The 27,718-nt window shown below is 49.9% G+C and overlaps 1 protein-coding gene and 1 long non-coding RNA gene across 2 annotated transcripts; one reads left to right on the top strand and one right to left on the bottom strand.

Annotated features, from left to right (window-relative positions):
• On the bottom strand, window positions 1-27,718 carry LOC309534387. Its single transcript, XR_014220666.1, has 2 exons — window positions 27,393-27,718; window positions 1-235 (listed from the first exon to the last, which is right to left on the bottom strand). It is a non-coding gene; the product is annotated as an uncharacterized lncRNA (long non-coding RNA).
• LOC309534338 (uncharacterized protein) lies at window positions 11,455-27,315 on the top strand. The gene is made up of 4 exons (XM_082226605.1): window positions 11,455-11,589; window positions 12,045-12,182; window positions 12,912-13,043; window positions 27,144-27,315. The coding sequence occupies exons 2-4, from the start codon at window positions 12,111-12,113 to the stop codon at window positions 27,294-27,296; spliced, it is 357 nt and encodes a 118-aa protein (XP_082082731.1). The 5' UTR covers window positions 11,455-11,589; window positions 12,045-12,110; the 3' UTR covers window positions 27,297-27,315.

The raw sequence follows: 27,718 nt of genomic DNA, 5'->3' as shown, positions 1-27,718 counted from the left end.
ATGCACAGCCTGAAATCCCTGCAACTTCTACAGTTTTGGAGAGGTGAACCCAGCACCCAAGGAGTGAAGGCAATTATAAACCCAGGTCCCTCTTGACCCAATGGGCCCGATCCAGCTTCCTTCCCTGCCTGCAATAAAATGATCCCTGTGCCTGCATACCAGAGTGTCTTGTTCTTGAGTCTTGCTTGCTTATATCTTTCCAAAAGGGTGTTGGCAGGAGGGAGGGAGGAAGAGCCTTTGGCTGAGACCCAACGGAGCACACATACAGCCAGGGAAGGGCAGCTTCACATTGGGGCAGAGTTAGGAGGGGAAATGCACTGGGTGAAGGGCGAAGGGTCACTGTCCGTTGGGGGTAGAAGCAGGAGAACTAAGGCCATTGATTTAAAGCAGGCTGGGTGTAACGTGATCTTATAAGTCGAATACACCCCTCTCTTGACTTCCATCCCTAGTTCCCAAATATTTGACTAACGAAGCAGGGCTTGCTGTGTCTTGCCTCTGGGACCCAGGTCCTTTGCGGTCTCTCTCCTGGAGTGCGTTGCTGTTTTTGTGCCCACCTTCCTCATCTGAAATCAACTGGATACAGGACAGCAGTAGCTGTGTGCACAGGACCCTCCTGCAGTTCTGGGCAGGGAGGGTGACCAGAACTCCTGGGACCTCTTCCTCTGGTTATTCAGCAGCCAAGAACTGATTCCTGTTCCACACAGATTCCAAAGTGGCAGTATTGTCGGGCCCTCAGGTGGAAGACTCAGGTGGGAGCAGTGTGAATATGAGGAGTCCTAACCACATGGAGGGACGCAGGTGGCGCTGTGGGTTAAACCACAGAGCCTAGGGCTTGCCGATCAGAAGGTCGGCGGTTCGAATCCCCGCGATGGGGTGAGCTCCCATTGCTCGGTCCCTGCTCCTGCCAACCTAGCAGTTCGAAAGCACGTCAAAGTGCAAGTAGATAAATAGGTACCACTCTGGTGGGAAGGCAAATGGCGTTTCCGTGCACTGCTCTGGTTGACCAGAAGTGGCTTAGTCATGGTGGCCATATGACCCAGAAGCTGTACGCTGGCTCCCTTGGCCAATAAAGAGAGATGAGCGCCGCAACCCCAGAGTCGTCATGACTGGACCTAATGGCCAGGGGTCCCTTTACCTTTTTAACCACATGGAGCCTGGCCTTTCAGACTGGGAGTCCTGTTCCTGGGCTGAGACCCCATTTCCATAGGGTAGCGAGGCGTCCTCTTCATGCCACCCCAGATCGAAGACACCCATTTCACAGAGAGTCAGATTCCCCACCAAGTCACATATACTCAGCCATCCCAAGCCCTCTTTCTGGGTCATGAAAAAGGAGAGGGGAGGACCCACACCAATGGGATGAAATCAAAAGAAAGAGGGTTTCAACTAAACATTAGGAAGGACTTTCTGATAGTAAGAGCTGATAGAACAGACTCTCTCAGAATATGGTGGACTCTCCTTCACTGGAGGTTTTTAAGCCAAAGTTGGCTGGCCAGGGATCCTGTCATGGCCTTCCATCTTCCAGCCCCCATCCCCTTTCCAATTAAGCCAAGCAGCCCAATAGCATGATGATGTCAGCCATAACAGTGACAGAGAAGCTTATTAAAGAGTCAGAAGTGTCTGACAGAGAGGAAGGTGAGCAGGACACTTTGAAAGTGGAGTCAAACAGGACCCAGATTGAGCCCAAGTGCAAGGCTGCCTAGGAAGGAAGTCCTCAAGGGATACTCCATCTTTGTGTGTATTGGTGAATGGGGGGGGGGGGAGAGGAGTAGAATGGAATATGTTGCCCATTGTGTTTTTCTTGCAATGCAATCTGCGAAAGCTAGTCCCTTCCATATCTTTTCATGTCCCAGCTAATTGCTTCCTCACAACATTATTCTGGATCTGTGGTTCCCAATGTGGGGTAATTTGAATTTTTTTTGGGGGGGCACAATTCAAATATGAGTTAGACGAAGTTAATGGCCTTTTAGGCTTCCTCCACTTCAATAGAGTTCAGTTTTTGAATAATAAGAATTATCGGTATATGTTGGGGGTGGGGGCATCAAGATTTTAGAGATGCTTAGGTGGGGCATGGCCAAAAAAAAGGTTGGGAACCACTGCTCTAGATGCCTTTTTCCTACTGCTCATCCAATTTCACCCCCCCCCCAAATTAATTTTAGATCCAGTAAGCAAATAAAGACATCTACTGACAAATGCTCATAGGATAAGAGCAGGTTGGAAGCAGCGTAAGGTCACTAAACTTCCCCCTTCATTTTGACAGCTCAGGAGAGGCTTGGGAGTTGGGGGGCGTGCCAAATGTCCGCAATGGGTGGCTCACTCCACCCCCAACGCTCCGGCCCCCGAGCAGCTAGCTCCGCCAGAGACCCCCAGGGTCTGTGCACACCTTTGGCTGATAGGCACATTCAGGATTCTTGGAAGTCATTTGTTATTGGGGCAGCTGCCAGTCTGAGCATCTGGAACAAAGGAATAAAGGAACAATAAGGAATTGTGCCGGAGAGATTTTGTCTTTGTACAAACAGAGCCTTAAGTGCATCAGTGCTTATGTTTTAGCCCTAATAATGCTCTTTCTTGCTGCGGTACATTGCAAAAACAGTGATTGTTAAAATTACTGTGGTCATTTTATCTGGTTTGGGCATCAGTCCTTCCAAATTCCGCCCAGAGAATGGAATTTGGGGGGCAGAGAGGCACTGAGTGCAAAAGCACTTTGTCTGTTGAAAGCCATCCAACGCCGCCATTAAGAAGCAGAGGTTCTCTTGTTAATTAGAGCTTAATTGGGCTAAAGTACAGGCACGTGCTAGAAGAGATGAGATCACAAACTGTGGAACAAAACGAACTGTCAAGACTTTAAGGTTTGAACTTGAGATAGACCTCATTCGTTGCAAAAGAAGGGGGGAGGAGCCTAAAGTTTCTATATTAAAAGTTTTCTTCTCTACATTTATGATTCGGCCACCCTCCTCAATATTAGTTCAAAGTATATTTGTACGAGTGAGGGTGGAATAAATGGGATTATAAATATGGGATAGAACATCAAACAGAACTCTGTGTGTAAAAAGAAAAAGAAAAAGAGAGGTAAGCTCTGTTTTGCAAAAGGTTTACGATGGAAACTTAGAGCTGACTCTTCCCCATCCTTTATTGTATATGGAGTGAACTGAAAAATGCTAAGAGGACTTGAAATTTAATTTAATTGGAAGTATAATTGCTCGTTTGTCTTCAGCTGGAAGGAAGGATGAAGGGAATCTGTGAACTGCCAAGAAACTGATAAGGTTCATTATTGAGTTATCTGCAGTTTGACAGACAGCTCTTCCTCTCAGGCTGAGAGGAAAAATGGTGGAAACAGGTTATTTATTGGGACAGAGCGACTTTTGCAGCTGTTGTTAGAGTTGCAAAACAACGAAGCATTGGACAGAGTAAGGGAGAAATTTCTGGAACCACAATGGGATATCAGCTCTGCTCAAGGCATGACGGATAACAGCAACAACCAGGGGAAAGAAAGACAAAATATCTTACAAGGACAGGAAGAAACACCATGGACAGAATATATGCCACACACAGGAAGAACAAGGATATAGTTTGAGTTCCTCACTTGTAGGTTTATATATCATTTAATGTGTCAACACAGAAGTTATTAATATTGCAGTTGCTGTATATAGGATTATTATTATGAAATCAATGTAATGGAAATTAATAAGATTTTGGAACGCAGAAGTAAAGCAAATAACCAATTCATCAAATTATATAATTAGGTATTTGAACGATTGGTATTAATAATTGTATTATAAATTGATATTGTTACAATGAGGCTATTACTGGATTGTAATTGAAAACTAATAAAAAATATTATTAAAAATAAATTCATTTTGCATTTCATTGTGTTCCCTGCCTTGGATTTATTTTTGAATTTATACCTGTATGTAATCTTGCATCACCGAGTTACAAAATTTCAAAAATAATTCTGTGTCTTTGTATAGTTAAAGAAATCCTAAGGAAAATTGGCTGGAACCAATGAATGAAGTAATGGTTGTGATGATACCTGGAAGGAAGGATGGAGTGTCTTTGAGGTCTCTCTGCAACCCAAGACAACCCCAAGGCTCTGACTCCCTCCCAAGATAGTGAGGCACAGCTCTGGCGTGTTCCAGAAGCCAGAGAACCAAAACATCTTTCCGGCAGTAAGAGCTCTTGAACAGTGGAATGGACTCACTTGGAAGATGGTGGTGTCTCCTTCATGGAAGGCTTTTAAACGGGTTGGATGGCCTCCTGCCAGGGACTCTTCAGCAGCAATCCCTGCATCGTAGGGGAGTGGCCTAGATGACCTTGGGGGGACCCTTCCCACTCAGCAGTTCTCTGATTCTTGTGGGAATGTTGCGTGATCAGCGGGCATATTTTCATGACAACGACCGCACCAATCACAAAAAATCTGCCTGCTGGAGGTGTGTGCTGTGGGAATGTTCAGGGATGCAGGAGAGGATATATTGTCTGATTATAGCCTTTCCAACTTGTGATAACAAGTTCACAATTTAGCAGAGTAACATTCCCCTTTTTAAACTTGCAGTGGATGCGTTTGCTCAGGCTCGCTAAAGCCTCTATAATAACTGTTCTGGTATTTCCCCCTTATTCCCTCATAAAAGATAAGACACGACACAGCCTTCTACAAAAGTATATAAAAAAAGTTTACTCACATATCATTCTGTTCACAATTGGATCCCAGAAGGCAGACTTAGCTTAGAAAAGTAACATATACCTGGAAACTATCTCATAAGAAGACAGTCCCTTTGTCCTCTCTTGGCTGGAAACCAAGAGAGCATCTTTGGCTAATCAGATGTTGCTTCTTCGATGCATGTAGTCAAAGAGAGAAAGATGGCTGCCCTGCCCTGTGCTTTTGTCAATACCTGCACAGGTGAGGCCATGCCCACCTCTAGTCACATGCAGAGGAAGTCTGCCCCAGCCCAGAAGGAAACAGGAAGTTTAGCTGCTGGCTGGACAAACATTCCTCCCCATGTGTAAACATGTTCACTCTAGGAATGTTGTACTTGACTGCTCTTGTGTTTCACATCCCACAATTCTGTGAATCTTCATTCATGGGGTGGACAGAATGTGTGAGATGGAGGCATAGGAGCCAACTCCTAGGGGCCAAGGTCCCTTCGCCCCCCAAAAAAATATATCAGTGGACCAGCCCCACACCCAGTTGATGGGGATTGCCATTCAAATGGTGTGTTGGCGCACCATGTCTTGTGATTGATTATGCAGGGTGGGGCTTACCTAGGCTCCTCCAATATTTTATTCAAGTTGGCACCCTGTAGCTGGATGAGGAAGAGTGGTAGAAGCCTTGTTTTCTCCCTTTCCCTTTCCAGAGGAATGGGTTATCTGTACTGGTGTTATGTACCATCTATACATCATTTTCATGTAGTTTTCTTTCAGTAAAGAACAGTCTGTGAATTTTAAATCAGTTTTCCACAATCTTTCCCAATCTTCAAAGATTATATTATGACCTATGTCTTGTGCCCATTTAATCATGACTGATTTCACCTCCTCATCTTTTGTTTTCCATTCTAGCAGGATACTATATGCACCTTTCAGCAACTTTACTTTCCCTTCCACAACTTCCTTTTGAAATCTAGATGTCGTATAACTGAATCCTTTCTTATTGTCTTCTTTATATATCTCGTGTAATTGCCGGTAACCAACTCTGCAAATGGTCTTTTATTTCCTCATAATCTCTTAATTTCCATTTTACTTCTTGGTCCTTTAACAAGTCAGTCTACGTGAGCCACTTTCCTTTCTTTCCAAGTGGTTTGAGCCGTAAAGCTTCATGTGGTGAAAGCCACCAAGGAGTCTTCTGTTCTAGTAAATCTTTATATCTCTCCCATACTCTCATTAATGATTTCCTAATTATGTGGTTATAGAAACTTTTGTGTACTTTCCCTTTCCCATACCATAGATATGTGTGCCATCCAAATCTATTGTCATGTCCTTCCAATTCTAATGTTTCTTGCTTTTCCAACTTTATCCAGTCCCTAATCCATACCAGTCATCCAGATTCATAATATAATTTAAGGTCTGGGAGGGCAAAATTGCCTCTGTCTTTTATATCTGTAAGTATTTTATGTTTTATCCTTTTGCAGAGGAATGGCATTTCAAGGGGAAAGGGGTGGAAGGGGAGAAGGCTGAGGCTGGCTCCTTTTTTCTGCAAGGCCCCCACCTTTGGCTTGATGCTGGGCTTTCCCCAACTGAGGCCTGTCCTTCAGAGACGTCCTCCTCCCCCTGCATGTTACCCCTTCTGCCCTGGTGCTGGGCTGCAGCCGCGGCTCCTACTCTCAACACAGAGTCCTCTAGATTGCTTCAGCAGGAAAGTGAGCTTCTCATGTTCATGTCCATAGGGGAAAATGCATACTGCAAACATAGGACCTTCAGCGGAGCTGCGTGGTAGGTGTCAGGGACTGGCTGGATGAGGAAGAGTGGTGCTGCTACCAGTCCAGGAGGACATGGAAGAAGAGGACCTGGACAGAGAGGAATCAGAGGTTGCCTCTGCTACTGGCTCTCCTCCTCCATGGAATGGAAGGGATCCAGTGTGAGAGGCTAAAAGGCAAGGTTTTCAGCAACGTCTCAAGCTTAGTCGAGCCAGTGTGACTCGGTTGTGTTGTTGCTTTCTGTGAATAAAAGCTAATTGCATTTCATGCCTCACGTTCTTTCCCGCCCTGTGGACGACCTGAGCTCGCCTGACAACTCCTTGACAATAGGATAGCATCATAGAAAAGTAGAGCTTGAAGGTAACCCCAAGGCTCATCTAATCCGACCTCCAGCAATGCAGGAATCACCGCTAAAGCCATTGTTTAAACACTATTGGGAAAGTCACTTGCCAGACCTCCATGACAGAAACCCTCTGTTCTTCTCTCTCCTGAACTTCTCAGAGGCATTGGAGCACGAAAGGGTCCAGAAGAACCACCGCCCATGTGGCAACTAGAACTGTCCAGATAGTCTTGCCCTTGGAGGAAAGGGAAGGGTGCAAAAGGGATGACATATCTTGGCAGAGTGAATCAAGGCACAGAGAGTGAAGAGCCCAAGGAGGAGGGAAATGAGGAGGCCACCAGACTTCATGGTTAGGCAGGATGGAGCGCCCTCCAGCCTCTCAGCCGCTGGTTTATAATACCAGAGCCCAGATGGAGCCATACCCAGGGCGTGCAAAAGCCCTCTCCCATTTTCCCAACATCTTCCCACTTCTTCTGCACAATGACATTTGTTTTGTAAAAGGAGCGTTGACCCCTGAGACACTTTCTTGGAAATTGGATTGCAAATGGAGAACGCAATGTGAAGTGGCCCCTTTGATCTTAGCTTGCTGAGGGACCACGACCTTTACATTCTCCTCATACTTTCTTGTGCAATGCGGGAATATTTGCCAGCACCACCTTTCCTCATTGTCTCCTCTCTGGTCTGGGTGGGGCTCCTGCTGCATTGGGGAATTATAAAAGCCACCTGGCTGGAGGCTGGAGGGCACAGTGACCTGCCTAGCCATGAGGCCTGGTGCTCTCATCTTCCTCCTCACGGGGCTCCTCTCTCTCTGTGCTGTGGTGTCCTCTGCCTCTGGCCAAGGTATGTGACCCCCTTTGGACCCTGCCTGAAAGATGGAGCCCTTTCTACCTGAGCAAGGCTCTCTCTACACGTCTGCTCTTCTGCTGCTGCTGCTCTGTGTGCAGAGTTCAGATCCTCCAGAGGAGCAGGCATTTCTGACCCATGGAGGACCATCTGTCTGGGACCGTTTAAGGGGGCTCTACCATGGATCCCCCACACTTTATGGCTCTTGTTTTGATTGACATCAGCTGCAACAAACCATAGAGCTCTCTTGAAATGAGAGGAAACAGGCATCAAGGTTGGATGGAGGCTTCCAACACCTGTGTCCCATTCAGAAGGCAGCTACCCCCTCCATGAGACACGGGTGGCACTGTGGGTTAAACCATAGAGCCTAGGACTCGCCAATCAGAAGGTTGGCGGTTCGAATCCCTGTGATGGGGTGAGCTCCCGTTGCTCAGTCCCTGCTCCTGCCAACCTAGCAGTTCAAAAGCACGTCAAAGTGCAAGTAGATAAATAGGTACCGCCCTGGCGGGAAGGTAAACGGCGTTTCCATGCGCTGCTCTGGTTCGCCAGAAGCGGCTTAGTCCTGCTGGCCACATGACCCGGAAGCTGTATGCCAGCTCCCTCGGCCAATAAAGGGAGATGAGTGCTGCAACCCCAGAGTCGGCCACGACTGGACGTAATAGTCAGGGGGCCCTTTACCTGTACCTTTTACCCACACCACACCCAATTTCTGGTGTGGCAGCTTTGGCAAGCTCCTCAAGGGGTGCCCAAGTTGGAGAAAGGACACTTTCCACTCAAAGTCCTTTCTCCAGCCTCTGCCTTCTCCTCCACCAGCGGCTTTACAATCCCACAGCTGGGCTTGCTTTTGTAGGCTAGCACTAAATTGTGCAGGGAACTCTTCCAAAAATTATCATTGAAATTGGAGGCTTTTAGCAGAGGACATCTTTCAGGGATTCGTTAGTTCTGATTTCTGCATTGGAGGCAGTTGGACTAGATGCCCCTTGGGGGTCCCTTCCAACTCTACTGTGCTGGTCCCATGGGTTACCCGAGAGGCAAGGTCCAATTCTGGTCCGTGGTCAAAGGTGCAACGTGGAGGCAGTCCGTAGTAGCTGAAGCTGAGTGCAGGGCAGGGAGTCAGGTGAAGTCAGGAACAGCCATGCAAACTGGGAGCCAGGGCAGGTCAGGAGCTCAGGCAGGAAAGCAGGACAGGGTTCAGACATGAACTAGCAACCAACAATGTTGCTCCTGCAACTTGGGACTGGGGCTGGCCGGCTTTTATCTGTCCCAAGGCATAGGGCGGCCCCGATCCTCTGGTGACTCACCTCTCCTGGCCTGGTGGTGAGCACTCCTCCTTCGGGAACTTAGTTCCCTCCGCTTCTCTGCCCTGAGCCTCTGCAGCTCAGGAGAGGCTGGAGGGTGACCGGACCCAGAGAAAACCTCAGCTTTCCCTGACGGGGCTGAGAGTGGAGCAATGGGTCCTCCATCACCTCAGGAGCCAGAGCAGACTCTGCTGCCGCCTGCACCTGAGAATCCCGCACAGGTGAGGACCCTTCAGGCTTAGGCCCCAGCCCCGGCTCAGCTGGTTCTGGAGGCGGGGACTCCTGGGCAGGCTGGGATCCCTCAGGTTCAGCCTCCGAGTCTGAATCCCAGGCCATCACATCCACAGTTCTAGGATTCTGTGAATGACAGCTGGGGAGGAGGGGGAAGGGATGGAGATGCCTCTCCAAAACCCACCCACAGTCCTTAAGCTGCAGCCCAAGAGTAAAGCAGATGTCTCCAAGAGGTTCTTGAGGTGTGGTGCCTACATTGCCAAGGCTTGGACTTGGGGATGTCTTCCAATTCCAATCTATAAGGGAGCCTGGAGCCCAGAGTGGGCTGACTTAAAAGTCAACTGTGTGACGCGGCAGCTAAAAAAGCCAATGCATTTCTGTGCCGCATCAATAGGAGTATAGCATCTAGATCAAGGGAAGTAATAGTGCCACTGTATTCTGCTCTGGTCAGACCACACCTGGAGTACTGTGTCCAGTTCTGGGCACCACAATTCAAGAAGGACACTGACAAACTGGAACGTGTCCAGAAGAGGGCAACCCAAATGGTCAAAGGCCTGGAAACGATGCCTTATGAGGAACGGCTAAGAGAGCTGGGCATGTTTAGCCTGGAGAAGAGGAGGTTAAGGGGTGATATGATAGCCATGTTCAAATATAGAAAAGGATGTCACATAGAGGAGGGAGAAAGGTTGTTTTCTGCTGCTCCAGAGAAGCGGACACGGAACAATGGATCCAAACTACAAGAAAGAAGATTCCACCTAAACATTAGGAAGAACTTCCTCACAGTAAGAGCTGTTCGACAGTGGAATTTGCTGCCAAGGAGTGTGGTGGGGTCTCCTCCTTTGGAGGTCTTTAAGCAGAGGCTTGACAACCATATGTCAGGAGTGCTCTGATGGTGTTTCCTGCTTGGCAGGGGGTTGGACTCGATAGCCCTTGTGGTCTCTTCCAACTCTATGATTCTATGATTCTATGAAAAGACCCCCACTCCACTGCCAGGCAGTCATGTGGTTGTTCTGTTCCAGTGAAGCCAGGATACTGCCCCCCACAAGAAGGCGTTGGAATATGTGTGGAGGAATGTTCTGGAGATTTTTCATGTCCTGGAAAGAAGAAGTGCTGCAGCAACAACTGTGGCCACACTTGCCAAACTCCACTAAAAGGTAAGAAGTCATTTCCCCTCAGAAGCAGACTGGGGTCTTGGGGTGCAACAGTCTCACCTGCTGTAGGATGCCCCCTATATTAGAGGGAGGTGGGGTGTATGGGAAAGAGCTGGGACCTGTGAGCTTGTCTGCTCTTTACCAAGGAGCTCTGCAAGAACTGAGAGGTCAGAATCCAGCCATTCAGCAGCTGTTAAGATTCTTAGCTTTATCAGTTCCCCAGGACTTCACTGTGCTTCTGGCACAAAGGCTTTCAAGCGCTCCTGAGAAATACCCAAAGGGACAAGTGTAGCCCTCATCTCTGAGAAAACTCCCCACTAAACAACTGGAGGAAGTCCTTTCCCCTCAGAAGCAGAAATAATAATAATAATAATAATAATAATAATAATAATAATAATAATAATAATAATAATAATAAATTTATTTATACCCTGCCCTCCCTGGCCAGAGCCAGGCTCAGGGTGGCTAACACCAGTAAAATCACAGTAAAAACATAATAGGGGGAAAAGAGAGGGGGGAACCCAATTTAAAATACAGGTTAAAATGCAATTTAAAATGCAGCCTCATTTTAAAGTAGCTGATAAATCAAGGCCATAGGGGGAGGGAAACCTAAGGGTCAGACCGAGTCCAAACCAAAGGCCAGGCGGAACAGGCTGGAAAGATGTCCCGCAGGGCCCTGGTCTCTTGGGACAGAGCATTCCACCACATTGGGGCCAGTGCTGAAAAGGCCCTGGCCCTGGTTGAAACCAATCTAACCTCCTTGAGGCTTGGAACCTCCAAAGTGTTCTTATTTGTGGACCTTAAGGTCCTCCGCGGGGCAGACCAGGAGAGGCGGTCCCCATAGGTACGTGGGTCCTAGGCCGCATAGGGCCTTAAAGGTGAAGCAGATGCAGGAAGGAAATCTCTGATGCCCACTTCATAGCTGGAAAGAACACCAAGGGATAGGAGTGGCCACAGTGGGGAAACTTGGCCAGCCCCAGCAAAGGCTGATCCAGCTTCAGCCCAGATGTCCATCCCTCTGCTGGGAGGGAGGGAGGGTAAAACTTGGAGCCTCTTCATCTGGGCTGTGCTCCTCCTAGAAATACGCAATCTTTGGTTGCTGGGATGCGAAAAGCCACAACTAACTCTACACTACTGTTGCCCTCCTTTGAAAAGATGTCTTTGAGCCATAATATTGTTCTGTCTTGCAAAAAGGCCTGGAAGCTGCCCTTTCTTTCCTGCAGTAGTGAGGCCACCTTGCATAAAGCAATGTTTTAAAGATTATAATTGTCCTTTTCCCAAGAAATGCTGCTCAAGCATGTGCTCCATGGTCTGCATAGATCCAGGTAAGAGGCTGAGCCCCTGGTGTGAGGACACAGCACAATTAGGCAGATGCTGCTGCTGCTGCTGATGATGATGATGATGATGATTTATTGTTTTTTATTGGGTCTGCTTAGCCTGGACAAGAGACGACTACGAGTAAGTAGGAGAGCTATCTTCCAATACTTGAAGGGCCACCACATGGAAGATGGAGCAATTTTCTTTCCTGCTGCTCCGAAAGTCAGGACTTGTTCTGCTCCTGAGCTGCTGAGAGTGCAGGGACCACCCTACAGCAGGGGTGGGGTGTCATTGGGAAGTCTAGTTTTGTGTGACACCTCAGACCCCTGAGCAGAACAGAGGCCACCTTAGGAATCCTGGGCTCCTCTGGCTACTGGATGCAAAGGAGCCCCATCCCACATGAAGAGAGAGAGCCTCTCTGGCCAAAGACATCTCTCAACCTTGGAATTCTGCTCTGTTGCAGAGAAGCCTGGGCAATGTCCTGGGGCTCGGCCAGGTATGGTTGGACCCTGCGTGGTGAAATGTGAGGATGACTGGTCATGCCCTAGAGCTCAGAAGTGCTGCGGGAGTTGCCCACGAGCTTGTGTCAATCCTGTCAGAGGTGAGACCATTTATTCTGTGGAGGGTGGGGTGGGATAGGAAGCTCCTCTCCTTCGTGAATCAAGGCCATTATGAAGAATTGCAGAATCTCTATACTCAGAAGTGCTTACCTGGATTCTGGCTGGAGGCAGGAGGCAGTTGAGGCAAGGAGCCGCACAAGGAGAAGAAGGCCACCACAACACATGATGGACAGGCTTTGTCTGCTGCCTAGACCATCAGTTAACTAGAACTTTCAGGTTGGAAAGGGAGCCCAAGAGTCACTGAGGGTTTTGCTCTTTTGCAGAGAAGCCTGAACAATGCCCTCCAAATCAAGTTACAGATAGGTAGCCGTGTTGGTCTGCCATAGTCAAAATAAAAAAATTCCTCCCTGTAGCACCTTAAAGACCAACTAAGTTAGTTCTTGGTATAAGCTTTCGTGTGCATGCACACACGTATCTGAAGAAGTGTGCATGCACACAAAAGCTTATACCAAGAACTAACTTAGTTGGTCTTTAAGGTGCTACAGGAAGGAATCCCAAATCGATGTGTGGGAATCTGCATTGCAAAGTGTGGATTTCTGGAACCCACTTGAGGATTTCTGGGATCCACTGGGTTCCAGACAAAAGTGAACTCCATTGCAGCTGCACAGGGAGGGTCTCTCTGGCCAAAAGGCATCTCTCGGCCACAGAACCCTAGAACTGTCAGATTGGAAGGAAGCCCAAGGGTCACTGAGGGCTTTGCTGTTTTGCAGAGAAGCCTGGACGATGCCCCCGGCATCCAGGTGTGGGAACCTGCATTGCACGGTGTAGAGATGACTGGTCCTGCCCCGGCATTCAGAAGTGCTGTGGTGGATGCCCACGAGATTGCCGTAATCCTGTCTAAGGTAAGATGGTTTTGAATTTGGCGGAGGGTGGGGTGCAGTGGGATAGAGACTGACTGTCTGTGGTTTGTGGGAGATTTTGGAGTCTCATAGATCAAAATATCTGGTAGCCTTTATGTGTCTGGAGAGAAAGAAGAAGAAAGAGAAAGAGCAAGAGAAGCAGAAATACCTCTTCACCCCTGTTGTGAGAATGAACCAAGCATTTTTAGTAAGATGAATGAAAAAGGGGATTTACTTACATTGCTCAAGTGCAGTTTTGCTTGAGGAGGGATGCCTGTTGCCTCTGAACTGACAGCTAAGAGATGGTCCATAATCATGACATGGGAACAGGGGGATGGGGCTCTGTCAATGAGCACCTTGGTCCCAGGCTCCATCTGGGCATCTCCAGGTAGGGGAAACCCTTGTCATCTGCTTAGCCAGGGTGATGAGCACCAATCTCTCTAGGGTCCTTTGTCCTGCATTTCCTGTGGGACTGTTCAGGGATGCAGGATGTGGGAATGTTCTGGGGTGCAGGAGAGGATATATTGACTGATTATATCCTAATCCAACTTGTGCTAACAAGTTCCCAAAATATCAGCAGAGTTTATAGACATTCCCCTTTAAGTTCGCAACGGCAACGTGTGCACAGGTTCGCTAGAACCTCTATAATAATTACTCTGGTAATTTCCCCTTTGTTCCCTCTTAAAATACAAGACACAACACAGTCTTTATAAAAGTATAAAAGAGTTTACTCACGTTCTGTTCACAATATGATCCCAGACGGCAGACAGGCTTAAAAAGGTAAAATACACTTAGAATCTATCTTATAGGAAGATAGCCCTCTCCTCTCTTGGCTGAGAGCCAAGAGGGCATCCTGCTTCTTCGAAAGGTGATGGCAGAGAGAGAGAGATGGCTGCCTGCCCTGTGCTTTTGTCATTACCTGCACAGGTGAGACCACACCCACCTCTGGTCACATGTGGAGGAAGTCCATCCCCAGGAAGTTTACCTGCTTGTTGGACAGACATCCCTCCCCATGTTCTAACATGTACACTCTAGGAATGTTGTCATTGACTGCTCCTGTGTTTACATCCCACATACCCCTTCTCAGGCAATACAACATATACAAAACATAAACAACTTTATTCAACCACCCAGAGTCCCAGCTTGACACGTAGATTCTGGAAACTCTCTCTTGGTAGGGGTTTCGTCAGGATGTCAGCAGTCATCTCTTGGGTGCTGCAGTAGGATAGCTCCACAAGTCCATCCTGGATCATCTGGCGTATGTAGTGGTATTTAACCCCAATGTGTTTTGTTCTGGCCAGGAACTTCTCACTCTGTGTCAGCTTCAGGCAACTTTGATTGTCCTCTAGCAAGCTGACAGGCCCTTTTCTCACCAACCCAAAGTCCTTTATGAGTTGATCAAGCCAGGCGATCTCTCTGCAGGCTTCTGTTGCTGCAACGTATTCTGATTCTGTGGAAGATAATGCTACACAGCTCTGTTTATAACTGCCCCATGAAACAGGTCCATTCCCAAACATGAAAACATGACCACTTGTTGATTTATAATCAGCATTATCCCCAGCCCAATCCGCATCAGTATACCCAACCAACTTAGGGTCTCTGACGGCTGGTAACCTTAATTTACAATTCATGGTACCTTTCAAATATCGCACCACCCTCTTTACACCTGCCCAATCACGCTCAGTGGGAGAATTCACTTTTCTGCTAAGAATCCCCACAGCATTAGCTAAGTCAGGTCTACATGTGGTAACTAAATACAAAAGTTTACCAATCGCCGACCTGTAGTCATTGTTGTCTGGCAACTGCTTCGAATCCTGCTGATTCTTCAGGAAGTCAGTAGCCATCGGTGTAGCAACTGGATGTGCGTCTTGCATCTGCATGTGCTCAATTAGCTCGTGGATCTTCTGTCTTTGGCTGAGAAGAAATGAGCCGTCCTCTTCTCTTTCCACCTGGATCCCAAGGTAGTACTGGACATCTCCTAGCTCCTTGACCTCCACCTCCTTGCTAAGGTGTTTTACTATCTGTGTATAGTCTTTCTCACTTGCTGTGGCAATAATCAGGTCATCAACAAATGCTAGGATATATGAGAATTGTCCATTATTTGACTTACTGTACAAGCACTTGTCAGCGTCGCCTTGCTTGTACCCAAGTTGCGTCAACATTTTATGCAACTTCTGGTTCCAGGCTCTGGCAGCCTGTTTGAGTCCATAAAGCCCTTTCTGCAGCTTGCACACTAGATGTGCCTCATGTGGTTTTACAAAACCCTTGGGCTGCTTCATGTAAATTTCTTCTGAAATCTGCCCATGTAGAAAAGCGGTAGCAATGTCTATGTGTTTCACCCTCATTTTCTTGGAGGCTGCAATGCTTAAAAGCATTCTTACGCTGCTGTACCTCACAGTTGGTGCAAAAACTTCATCATAGTCTTCACCAAAATGCTGTGAAAATCCCTGTGCCACAAGTCTAGCTTTGTAGCGCTGCACTTCTCCTTCTGACCCCTTCTTAACCTTGAAAACCCATTTACTGCCAATGGCCTTCTTACCGGGAGGCAGCTCAGTGAGTGTCCAGGTCTTGTTCTGATGCAGTGCATCCATCTCCTCCTGTGCGGCCTTCCTCCAGAGACTGGCTTCTGCAGCTGGCATCTCCTGTATCTCTTCCCAAGTGGAAGGTTCCTGTGGAAACGCCGACCCTGCAAAGTAGGACAACCGTAATGGTGGGACACCTTTGTTGGTTCTGGATGAGATCCTGACCTCTGGTTCTGCGACCGCATCAGCTTCCTCATCCTCCTCCAATGCAGGCATGTCCCCATCTGAGTCCTCATCTTCGTCTCTGGTGCCGCCAGGGTTCTGGTCCTGTGCGTCTTCTGGTGCGTCGGCTGTAGGGGGCGCTGTAATACTCGAAGGCAGATAATTACTTTGTGGGGTCTCAAAAGGGAAATATACAAACTCTTGAGTCCTTTCCGACTCATCTGAAGAATCCACAACAGTGTTCTTAGTGTCTACTTTCCCATATTCATCAAAATAAACCGCATGGTATGCATTTGTCTTACCAGTTTGTAAATCCATAATTCTGTATCCTTTGCCTCCAGAAGCATATCCCACAAGGATACCTGCTTTTGCCCTGGAGTCAAGCTTGTGTCTGTGTTCCTTGGGCACGTGGAAGTAACACGGACTTCCAAACACACGTATGTGCGACAGATTGGGAGCTTTCCCATGCCAAAGTTCAAACGGTGTGCGCTCTGCACCTTTAGTTGGCAGTCTATTCTGCAAATAGACCGACGTGTACACTCCTTCGGCCCACAGCTTGTGTGGCAAACGTGCATCCTTTAGCATGCACCTTGTCATGTCCATAATGGACCTAAACTTTCTCTCAGCTATGGCATTCTGCTGTGGTGTGTAAGGAATTGTGGTTACATGTGCAATTCCTTCCTTGGCCAGGAGAGCCTGCATTTCATTTGAGCAGTACTCACCTCCATTGTCGCTCATTAACACAGCTGGAGCTCTCTGGAATTTGTTCTTGACCATGGCAATGTATTCCTGGAGCTTGTCCACTGTCTCACTCTTCTCTTTGAGGAAATATACAACACAAAATCTTGAAAAGTCATCCAGAAATATTAAAATATATCTATTCTTTCCCAGTGAGGGAACATTCATGGGTCCACATATGTCAGTGTGCACTATGTCAAGCACTTTGTTGCTTCTTTGTTCTGCACAACGTGGAAATGAAGGTTTTACAGCCTTCTCAGTAATACAGCTTATGCACTTTGCTGGAGCTTTGTTGCTCTGCTTTACCTGCAAACCTCTTACAAGATCTCTTTTCTGTAGATCCAGAATGACGCTGGCGTCCCTGTGTCCAAGCCTTCTGTGCCACAGGTCCAGATCTGCTTCATCCTTCTGGCTGGAATGTGCCACTTTTGCAGACTGGTTCTCTGAAAGATCAAGCTCATATACACCATTTATTAGCTTTGCTTGAGCAAACACTTTGCCATTTCTAGTCACTTTACATTCTCCATTTCCAAATGTGACCTGGAAACCTTTCTTGTCCAAAGTGGACACGCTGATTAGATTGCAGCTCAGCTCTGGAACGTACAAAACTCTAGAGATTGTGTTCTCAATGCATTCATTGTTTATATTGCATTTCAGGCTCATGGAACCTGCACCTTTTGCTTTAACAATGTTGCCATCTGCAATCTCAATTTCAGATCCTTCTTCATCATTTATTTCATTAATCACATTAAAATAGTCCTTTTTATATGAAAAATGCGAACTGGCACCTGAATCTAAAATCCATTTGTTACGTTTATTTTCACGATTCTGGACAGCTAAGTTCCTTTCTTGCAGTAACCATGTGCATTCACATTTCCCCTTCTTTTCCCCTTTTGGCTGAAAGGGGTGGGGTTTCTTCGCTTTAGGAGCTCTGCAGTTCTTTGCAATGTGTCCTTCTTTGTTACAATTGAAGCAAATCACTTTCTTAGGCATCTCTTTGGACTTTGTACATTGCCTAGATGCATAACCGCTGTCCTTGCTTCTAGCATTTCTCACTGGAGATTCAGCTCTATCTCTGCATTCTTCTTTTAAATAACCAATTAAGTCTTTAAAAGTCAGACCTTGTCTATGAGCCATCAAACTTACAAATGCACTAAAACGTGGTCCAAGTGATGATAACAAAAATGCTATCTTTGTATCCTCATCAAAAGCTTTGGGAGTCAGATCAATTCTTTGAATAATCTCAGTAAACTTGTTGATGTGCTCTGTGAATTCCTCTTTTGAATTCATCCTCAATCTGGTTAATTTACACACCAAGTTTCTGAAGCTGTTTATGCTAGATTCTCCATATACGCTGTCAGGGGTTCAGGAGCAGAGACGCAGGTAGGGAGGAAACAGAGAGTGAGGGGGAGGAATACGAAGGAAGGATGAGTGGGGATGACGACCCGAGATCCCCGAGCCTGTCCAGTGAGTCCGAGGATTCCCAGAAGGGAGCGCCAGCGGTCAGAGCAAGGGGGGAAAGAAGGGGGACACCCCAGGAAGAAGGGGCCAGAGAGGAATCAGAGAGCAGCAGCTGGAAATCGGGACCAACGTGCCCAGCTGGGAGCAGCGGGGAGAAAGGGGACCAGGCATCAGGTTCCGGAGGCTTTCAGCAGGAGGGAGAGCATGAGTCAGGAGTAGTCACGCCCACATCAGGGAGCGAGGAAACGGTCAAGAGGAAGGTAGAGGGTTGGGTGCGCGCGCCAAGTTCAAATGCAGCGGAAGCTGGCGCAGTAAGCAGCCCGGAGAGTGAGCCAGGTCCCAAAGCCCGCCGCAAAGAGGCGGAAGGGTCAGGGGGGTCAGCGTCAGAAGAGAGTAGGAAGGAGGAGACCCCGGGGGGCAGAAGGACCCAGAGACGGAAGGAAAGACGCAGGAGGTGGAGCAAGGCTAGGGTATTAAGCTGGTGTGCAAGAGGCGGAGACTCAGACGGGTCTTCGCCGGTCTAACGTAGAAGACGTAGGGCTGCACATTGCAGTTCAGAAATGGAACCTGTAAACCAATAAAGACTCTTATAACGTGAACACTGGCTAGCGTGGTCCTATGTGAGCTGGGACTGGGTAGCAGCCCTGACAGTAAGACCCGTCTCTCTAAGCTTCGGACACCTGAAACCTCGCAGCGGGGGCAGAAGCAGCGAGGGGAGGAGATTGGTGTCTGGGAGCAAGCTCACAAAAGTCAGCAGGGATGACGGAAGAACAGAAAATTTCAGCGCTGCAGCAGGCAGTGACCCAGTTGAACGCAGAGGTACTGGCTTCCAAGAAAAGGGAAGAGGATGCTGCGGCCGCCTACAGAGATCTCCACGCCAGGTTTGAAGCGTTTGTTAAGCACGGGCAACCGGGACCCAGACCGGAGGGAGTTGGGTTGGCACGGAGAGCAGGCGGTCTTGTGTCTCACTTCGATGGGAATTTACAACAGTACCCCAATTTTCGAGCAGACTTAATGTGCGCACTGCAACTGCTGGCAAAAGACTTTAGAGATGAGGAAGAGAAGGTGGGGTTTATACTATCCCATTTGCATGGGGATGCCAAAGCGTGGCTGCGCAATTTGTGGAGGGATAAAGATCCGGCGCTTCGGAGTGCAGATGCCTTCATCAAAGCGATGGATGCGTGCTTTTTATCTACCATAGACGTGGATCTTGCTCGAAGAGAGATACATGGACTGAAACAGGGGAGGGCGAGTGTACGGCAGTATCACGCCCGCTTTTTTGCACTGGTCAGTGCCTTGGAATGGGACAGAGATTCACCTCCAGTTCGAGATCTGTTCTGGGAAGGGCTGAGCAGTGCAGTTAAAGACGAAATTGCGAGGGGGGAGAGGCCCCGGAGCACGCAGGAGGTGGTCCAAAGGGCACTGACTGTGGGGGTGAGACTGGAGGAACGCCCATGGTGCAGAGACGAAGGACGTGGAGGGCGCGAAGCAGCGAGAAGTTTCTCCTTCGTTCCCAGGGAAGCAGCGCGTGCGCAATCCACACCTCCGCCAGGAGGGGGGGTGGAACCTATGGAGGTGGGAGGTGCCAGGGCTCAGTCAGCTACCAGAGCCCCAGCACCGGGAGCAGTCAAAACTAAGCCTCCTAGAGGGAACCGGAAGTGCTACGTCTGCGAAAGCCCTCAACACATGGCGAAAGAGTGTCCCCAGAGGAACTCCAAGCACACTGCAGCCTCCGCAACGGTGAAGGCAGCTACACAGCACAGTGAACCCCAGCAGGGAAACGACGACGTCTGGCTGGAGACAGAGGCACTGGGGCCCAGCCAGACGAATCAGTGAAGCAGTCCCCAGAGATCTTGCAACCCACAGACCCCCTCCCACCCAAACCAGTAGTGCAGCTCACCGCATCACTCCAGCTACCCAATGGCATCACAGTAGACGTGCCACTTTCTGTAGACTCTGGAAGTAATGCAGACTTCATAGCGCAAGATTTTGTGGAGCAGCACGCTATACAGCTACTGCCTGCCACTCTGCCCCTGCAAGTCGTCACAGTGGATGGCAGAGAGTTGCTGGGGGGGCAGGTGGTGAAGCAGACACCGCCAATGGTGATGCGACTTGGTAACCACAGGGAAGTCATCAGTTTTAATGTCACCCGACTGTCAGACACGCCCATTGTTTTGGGCATGAGTTGGCTGGACAGGCACAGTCCGACGCTGGCTTGGTACCAGCGACAGCTGATCTTCGGTTCTTCTTATTGTGCGGAACACTGCATCCTGCCAAGACAGGAGGGAGAGGAGGAGGAATCACAGCTGCAGTTGGGAACGTTGCAAGCGGTCCCCCACAAATACGCAGACTTTCTGGAGGTTTTCTGCGAGAAGGAGGCGGACAAGCTACCCCCTCACCGGCCGTATGACTGCAAGATTGACCTCCTACCAGGGGCGACGCTGCCGAAAGGGAAGCTGTATTCCATGTCTGAGGACGAACTACAGGAACTCAAGCAGTTCATAGATCACAATTTGGAGCGCGGTTTCATCCGGGAGTCCAAGGCAGTGGGGGGCAGTCCTGTTTTCTTCGTGAAGAAGAAAGACACGCCCCAAAAAAGACTTGTGGTTGATTTTCGCCTCTTGAACAAGATGACCAAGCCCTCTGATTTCCCCATGCCCAGGATTGACGACCTCCTAGCGACGGTGCGCAAGGGACGCGTGTTCACCAAGTTGGACCTGAGAGGGGCGTACAACCTCATTCGCATGCGGGAAGGCAATGAGTGGAAGACAGCCATGTTCACGCCACTGGGCACCTACGAATACAGAGTTATGCCGTTTGGATTGCAAAATGGCTCCCACTGTTTTCAAGCGTTCATGCATCACGTGTTGGCGGGGCTCCTCTACAAGAAGTGCGTCTGCTTCCTGGATGACATCCTGATATTTTCTGAATCGCAGCAGGCACACGACCAAGACGTTCGGGAGGTGCTGAGTAGGCTGCAGCAGCATAGACTGTACGCCAAGCTGGAGAAGTGCCAGTTCAACACGACGGAGGTGGATTTCCTGGGATACAAGTTGTCGGACAAGGGGCTAGCCATGGACAGCGCCAAGGTTCGCGCGGTATTGGATTGGAAGAGCCCGCGCAACCGGAAGGAGGTCCAGCGGTTTGTGGGCTTTGCCAACTTCTATCGCAAATTTATCAAGGGGTTCGCGATGCAGACGGCGGCCATTACGGACACGCTCAGCTCCAAGAAAAAGAAGTTCATCTGGACGGAGCAGGCGGAGCAGTCCTTTCAAGCACTCAAGCGTCTCTTCGCGTCGGAGGAGCAACTGCTGCATATCGACCCCAGCAGACCGATGCGGGTAGAGATGGACGCGTCCGATAGAGCCGTGGGAGCTGTCCTGCTGCAGCGAGACCCGCAGGGGGTCTGGAGGCCGGGAGCGTTCTACTCCAGGAAGCTCAGCAAGTCGGAGCAGAACTACACCATCTGGGACAGGGAGTTGCTGGCAATTCATGCAGCGTTCAAGGCGTGGAGGCATTTCCTGATTGGCGCCAAGCACACAGTGCAAGTCTGCACAGACCACAAGAATTTGGAGCACTGGCGCACGGCGCAGTTCCTGAACCAGAGGCAGATACGTTGGGCAGAGTTCTTTGCGGACTTCGATTTCCGAATAGAGTACGTCCCAGGCGAAACCAACGTCATGGTGGATGCACTGTCCCGAAAACCGCAATACCTCGAAGAGGTGACGCCAGCGGCGGCCATGCACATCTTCGCGCCAGCAGTGTGGGCGTGCGCTTCGGCTACAGTAGACCTAGATGCGGTGCGGCGTGCGTTGCAGGACGACTCATTCGCGCAAGCGAAGATGGCCGAGGTGCACAGGGGCACGGGGAGGAGCGACGAGTTCCAGATACGAGACGGCTTGCTCATACGTAAAGGGGCTGTCTACGTGCCGGGAGACGAACTTCGCGCCAAAGTACTGCAACAGTTGCATGACGCACCCACGGCTGGACACTTTGGCACAGAAAAGACGGTGGAATTGGTCGCAAGGGATTTCTGGTGGCCCGGACTGAGAGGGGAGGTCGCGGACTACGTCGCGAGGTGCGACACCTGCCAGAGGGCCAAGACGGTGCACAAACCGCCGGCGGGACTGCTGGAACCACTGCAAACGCCGTTTGAACCGTGGGAGAGGGTGGCCCTGGACTTTGTCACGGATCTACCCAGCTCGAGAGGCAAGACAGCTGTACTAGTGGTGGTGGACTTGTTCACCAAGATGGCACATTTCATCCCGTGTGCGAAGGTGGCCACGGCGGAACAAACCGCCAAACTGTTCATAGATCATGTGTTCAAAGTGCACGGTCTGCCGCGGTCTATACTGTCCGACTGCGGACGCCAGTTCATCTCGAATTTCTGGCAGAAGCTGATGGGTTTTCTAAACGTCAAGATCAACCTGGCATCAGCAAGACACCCGCAGACCAACGGGCAAGCGGAGAGAGTCAATGCCATCATGCAGCAGTACTTGAGATGCTATGCCAATCAAGAGCCTGCGACGTGGGTGGATTACCTGCCGCTCACCGAGTTCGCCTACAACAACACGAAGCATGTGTCCACAGGGGTGACGCCGTTCTTCGGCAACAATGGGAGGCATCCCAGAACCTTCCCGGGACTGGAGAGAGTGGAGGAAGGGGAACCGCAGACGGCGGACGCTTTCGCGTCGGAGTTGCAGGAGGTCCACGATCAACTCCGACGGCAGCTGGAGCTAGCTAAGCACGCATACAAGGTGCAAGCTGACAAGCACAGGCGGGTTGGCGAAGAGATACGAGTGGGAGACTGGGTCTGGTTGGCAGCCCACGCAGTGCCGACCAGATCGTTAGCCAAGAAGAAGTTGGGGCACAAGCAACTCGGTCCCTACCAAGTCGAAGCACAGATCAACCCGGTAGCTTTCAGGCTGGCGCTGCCGGAGGGTTCCAGAATGCATCCGGTGTTCCACAGGTTGGTGCTCACTCCCTACAGGGCACCTCACAGATTCCAGGAGCCAGGAACGGCACCGAGTCCGTTCCGGGAGAGGACAGAGATGGGGGGGGGTTGCCACCGCAGGACCCCATCAACGAAGTCACGGAGATTTTGGACTCCAGATGGGGGGAAGAGGGAGTAGAATACCTCCTAGCCAGAGAGGGCACCCGGGCCAGTGCTAATAGCTGGGTGCAAGACTACGCTTTTGAGGAACCCCTGCTCAAGGACGAGTTTCATGCCCTTTTCCCACACAGACCCATGCCAGCAGGTTTCTTCAACGACTGGCTGTTCACGCCCACACTGTCCTCCAGCACGTTCCATGGATTCGACTCGGACGGGGAACCCGCACTGGACACACGTTCCCCGGAAGGGTCACCAGCGGGTTCGGCAATGGACACCTCGTATTGGTGGGACGATCGACCGGAGGAGCAGTGGCGCCAGAAGTGGCTGAGGATGACAAGTCGAGCGACGGACGCAAAAGAGACCGACGCAGAGACTGACATGGACGTGTTCGGAGAGGATTTTGGGTTCGAGCACGGCGGCACAGAAATGGAAGCGGAACAGGTCAACGTCGACGAACACGAGGAGGAAGAATCGGAGGTCTTCAGTTGGCGGCCAGCCACGGGGAGCGAACTGTATCCGGCATTCACTCCCGTGACGATGGAGCACCCAGCACCCACACCTGAAAGCGGGGAGGGGGGAAGGGGGGGCTTCGAGGGGGGGATGGATGTCAGGGGTTCAGGAGCAGAGACGCAGAAAAGGGAGGAGACAGAGAGCGAGGGGGAGGAATATGAAGGAAGGATGAGTGGGGATGACGACCCGAGATCCCCGAGCCTGTCCAGTGAGTCCGAGGATTCCCAGAAGGGAGCGCCAGCGGTCAGAGCAAGGGGGGAAAGAAGGGGGACACCCCAGGAAGAAGGGGCCAGAGAGGAATCAGAGAGCAGCAGCTGGAAATCGGGACCAACGTGCCCAGCTGGGAGCAGCGGGGAGAAAGGGGACCAGGCATCAGGTTCCGGAGGCTTTCAGCAGGAGGGAGGGCATGAGTCAGGAGTAGTCACGCCCACATCAGGGAGCGAGGAAACGGTCAAGAGGAAGGTAGAGGGTTGGGCGCGCGCGCCAAGTTCAAATGCAGCGGAAGCTGGCGCAGTAAGCAGCCCGGAGAGTGAGCCAGGTCCCAAAGCCCGCCGCAAAGAGGCGGAAGGGTCAGGGGGGTCAGCGTCAGAAGAGAGTAGGAAGGAGGAGACCCCGGGGGGCAGAAGGACACAGAGACGGAAGGAAAGACGCAGGAGGTGGAGCAAGGCTAGGGTATTAAGCTGGTGTGCAAGAGGCGGAGACTCAGACGGGTCTTCGCCGGTCTAACGTAGAAGACGTAGGGCTGCACATTGCAGTTCGGAAATGGAACCTGTAAACCAATAAAGACTCTTATAACGTGAACGCTGGCTAGCGTGGTCCTATGTGAGCTGGGACTGGGTAGCAGCCCTGACATACGCGCTCAATATCTCTTAAGATTTGAGATGCATCATCTGTACTATTTATTAATGATAGCTGCTCATCACGAAGTCCACTCAGAATTATGTGTCTAGCTTCGCTGTTCATCCGTTTCCAAGCACTTATCTTGGCTAAATCTTCCTCAGACGATCCTGTAGGCTGAGGCTTTAAAGCTTCCAAAATATGCTTATAATCTAAACATGCTATCAAGCGCTGCTTCCAGTGCATGAAATTGTACTCATTCAGCACAGGCATTCCTAGCTTTGCATCACTATCAAAAGCTGCTCTAGCCATCTTAAAATTCAAAATTTGAAAATTCTTCAAAATTTCAAAAATTTCTCAAAATTTTAAAATAAAAAATCTCAAAAATCTCAAAATACAAAACAATTCTTCACTGCCTTGGGTCACTGTGAACTCTGAGGGAAGGGGGGGTTGCTTAATCCCCACTGCACAATGGAACAAAGGACCATGTGCTTACCAGGAAGTTAACTCAGAAAAATACTACTCAACTCCAATGCAATCCTTCAAAAATACGCAGAAATATGCAATACTGGGCCCATAACCCTTTGTGGGAATGTTCTGGGGTGCAGGACAGGATATATTGACTAATTATATCCTTGTCCAACTTGTGCTAACAAGTTCCCAAAATATCAGCAGAGTTTATAGACATTCCCCTTTAAGTACGCAACGGTAACGTGTGCACAGGTTCGCTAGAACCTCTATAATAATTACTCTGGTAATTTCCCCTTTGTTCCCTCTTAAAATACAAGACACAACACAGTCTTTATAAAAGTATAAAAGAGTTTACTCACGATCTGTTCACAATATGATCCCAGACGGCAGACAGGCTTAAAAAGGTTACATACACTTTAGAATCTATCTTATAGGAAGATAGCCCTCTCCTCTCTTGGCTGAGAGCCAAGAGGGCATCCTGCTTCTTCGAAAGGTGATGGCAGAGAGAGAGAGATGGCTGCCTGCCCTGTGCTTTTGTCATTACCTGCACAGGTGAGGCCACACCCACCTCTGGTCACATGCGGAGGAAGTCCGTCCCCAGGAAGTTTACCTGCTTGCTGGACAGACATCCCTCCCCATGTTGTAACATGTACACTCTAGGAATGTTGTCATTGACTGCTCCTATGTTTACATCCCACATAATGATGGACAGGCTTTGTCTGCTGCCTAGACCATCAGTTGACTAGAACTTTCAGGTTGGAAAGGGAGCCCAAGAGTCACTGAGGGTTTTGCTCTTTTGCAGAGAAGCCTGAACAATACCCTCCGAATCGAGGTGTGGGAATCTGCATTGCAAAGTGTGGATTTCTGGAACCCACTTGAGGATTTCTGGGATCCTCTGGGTTCCAGATACAAGAGAACTGCACTGCAATGCCACAGGGAGGGTCTCTCTGGCCAAAAGGCATCTCTCAGCCACTGAGGGCTTTGCTCTTTTGCAGAGAAGCCTGGACGATGCCCCCAGGATCCAGGTGTGGGAATCTGCATTGCACGGTGTAGAGATGTAGAGATGACTGGTCCTGCCCCCGGTGTTCAAAAGTTCTGCGGCAGTTGCCCACGAGATTGCCATAATCCTGTTGTGCTGATCCCGGGGGAAAGGTTACCAGGAGGCGAGGTCAGGGTCATGGGTCAAGGGTCTGTAGATTGTCCTCCAAGGGCGGAGCGGGGTCCGAAGCGAGGAGCCGCGCAAGGACAGGAACTCTGAAGGTGCAGGTCTGGGTGCTGGCCGAAACAGCTCTTCAACAACGTTGCTCCCGCAACCTGGGACCGGGCTGACTGGCCTTTATCTTCTCTGAGGCCAGGGGCGGTCCCGGCCCCCAGGAGACCCGCCTCTCCTGGCCTTAAGGCAAGCACTCCTCCTGGGAGAAACCAGTTCCCTCTGCCTCTCTGCCCTGAGCCTCTGCAGCTCAGGAGAGGCTGGAGGGTTACTGGACCCAGGGGGAGACTCACCTTCCCCTGACAGGGCTGGGAGAGGCGCACCTGTAGGCAATGTGTCCTCAATCCCCTCCGGAGCCAGAGTGGATTCATCTGGTGTCTGCTCCTGAGGATCCAGCACAGGTGCAGGCGCCTCAGAATCAAGGCCCTGCACCAGTTCAGCCGGCCCTGGAGGCGGGGACTCCTGTGCAGGCTGGGATTCCTCCGGTTCAGCCTCTGAATCGGACTCCCAGGCCATCACACCTGTCTAAGGTGAGATGGCTTTGAATTTGGTGGAGGGTGGGGTGCAGTGGGATAGAGACTCTGTCTGTGGTTTGTGGGAGATTTTGGAGTCTCATAGATCAAAATATCTGGTAGCCTTTATATATCTGGAGAGAAAGAAGGAGAAAGAGAAAGAGCAAGAGAAGCAGAAATACCTCTTCACCCCTGTTGTGGAGAATGAACCAAGCATTTTTAGTAAGGTGAATGAAAAAGGGGGTTTACTTACCGGTACATTGCTCAAGTGCAGTGTTGCTTGAGGAGAGATGCCCATTGCCTCTGAACTGACAGCTAAGAGATGTTCCGTAATCATGACATGGGAACAGGGGGATGGGGCCATAGCTCTGTCAATGAGCACCTTGGTCCCAGGCTCCATCTGGGCATCTCCAGGTAAGGGAAACCCTTGTCGTCTGCTTAGCTAGGGTGATGAGCACCAATCTCTCTAGGGTTCTTGGATGCCTCAACACTCTTTTATCCCTGCAGAAAGTTGATGACAGTGATGCGCAGCCTGAAATCCCTGCAACTTCTACAGTTTTGGAGAGGTGCACCCAGCACCCAAGGAGTGAAGGCAACGATAAACCCAGTTCCCTCTTGACCCAATGGGCCCGATCCAGCATCCTTCCCTGCCTGCAATAAAATGATCCCAGTGCCTGCATACCAGAGTGTCTTGTTCTTGAGTCTTGTTCTTATATCTTTCCAAAAGGGTGTTGACAGGAGGGAGGGAGGAAGAGCCTCTGGCTGAGGGCTGTGGAAACCCAACAGATCACACATACAACCAGAGGACAGCTTCGCAATGGGCCAGAGTTAGGAGGGGAAATGCTCTGGGTGAAGGGCAAAGCCACACCTCTTGAGTTCTATGGTCCCTACTTCCCAAATATCTGACCATCTCACCAAGCAGGGTTTGGTGGGCAAAATGTGTGTGTCTCATGTGTTACTTCTCAGATCCAGGTCCTTTGTAGATTCTCTCTTGGAGCGTGTCCCTGCACTGCCTGTTTACTTGCCCACCTTCCTCTTTTGAAAGGAACAGGGCAGAAGGTGGCACCATCTGGGTGCGCAGA

Source organism: Podarcis vaucheri (assembly GCF_965113315.1).
Source record: "Podarcis vaucheri genome assembly, chromosome: 6".
Classification (NCBI taxonomy): Eukaryota; Metazoa; Chordata; class Lepidosauria; order Squamata; family Lacertidae; genus Podarcis; species Podarcis vaucheri.
The sequence above is the reverse complement of the archived record's forward strand: the minus strand, read 5'-3'. Positions and strand labels throughout refer to the sequence as shown.

Coding starts and splice junctions, on each gene's coding strand:
- LOC309534338 (XM_082226605.1), top strand. CDS start 12,111: ATGACTGGTCATGCCCTAGAGCTCAGAAGTGCTGCGGGAGTTGCCCAC. Junction 12,183..12,911: donor TTGTGTCAATCCTGTCAGAG/GTGAGACCATTT, acceptor GCTGTTTTGCAG/AGAAGCCTGGACGATGCCCC. Junction 13,044..27,143: donor TTGCCGTAATCCTGTCTAAG/GTAAGATGGTTT, acceptor TTATCCCTGCAG/AAAGTTGATGACAGTGATGC.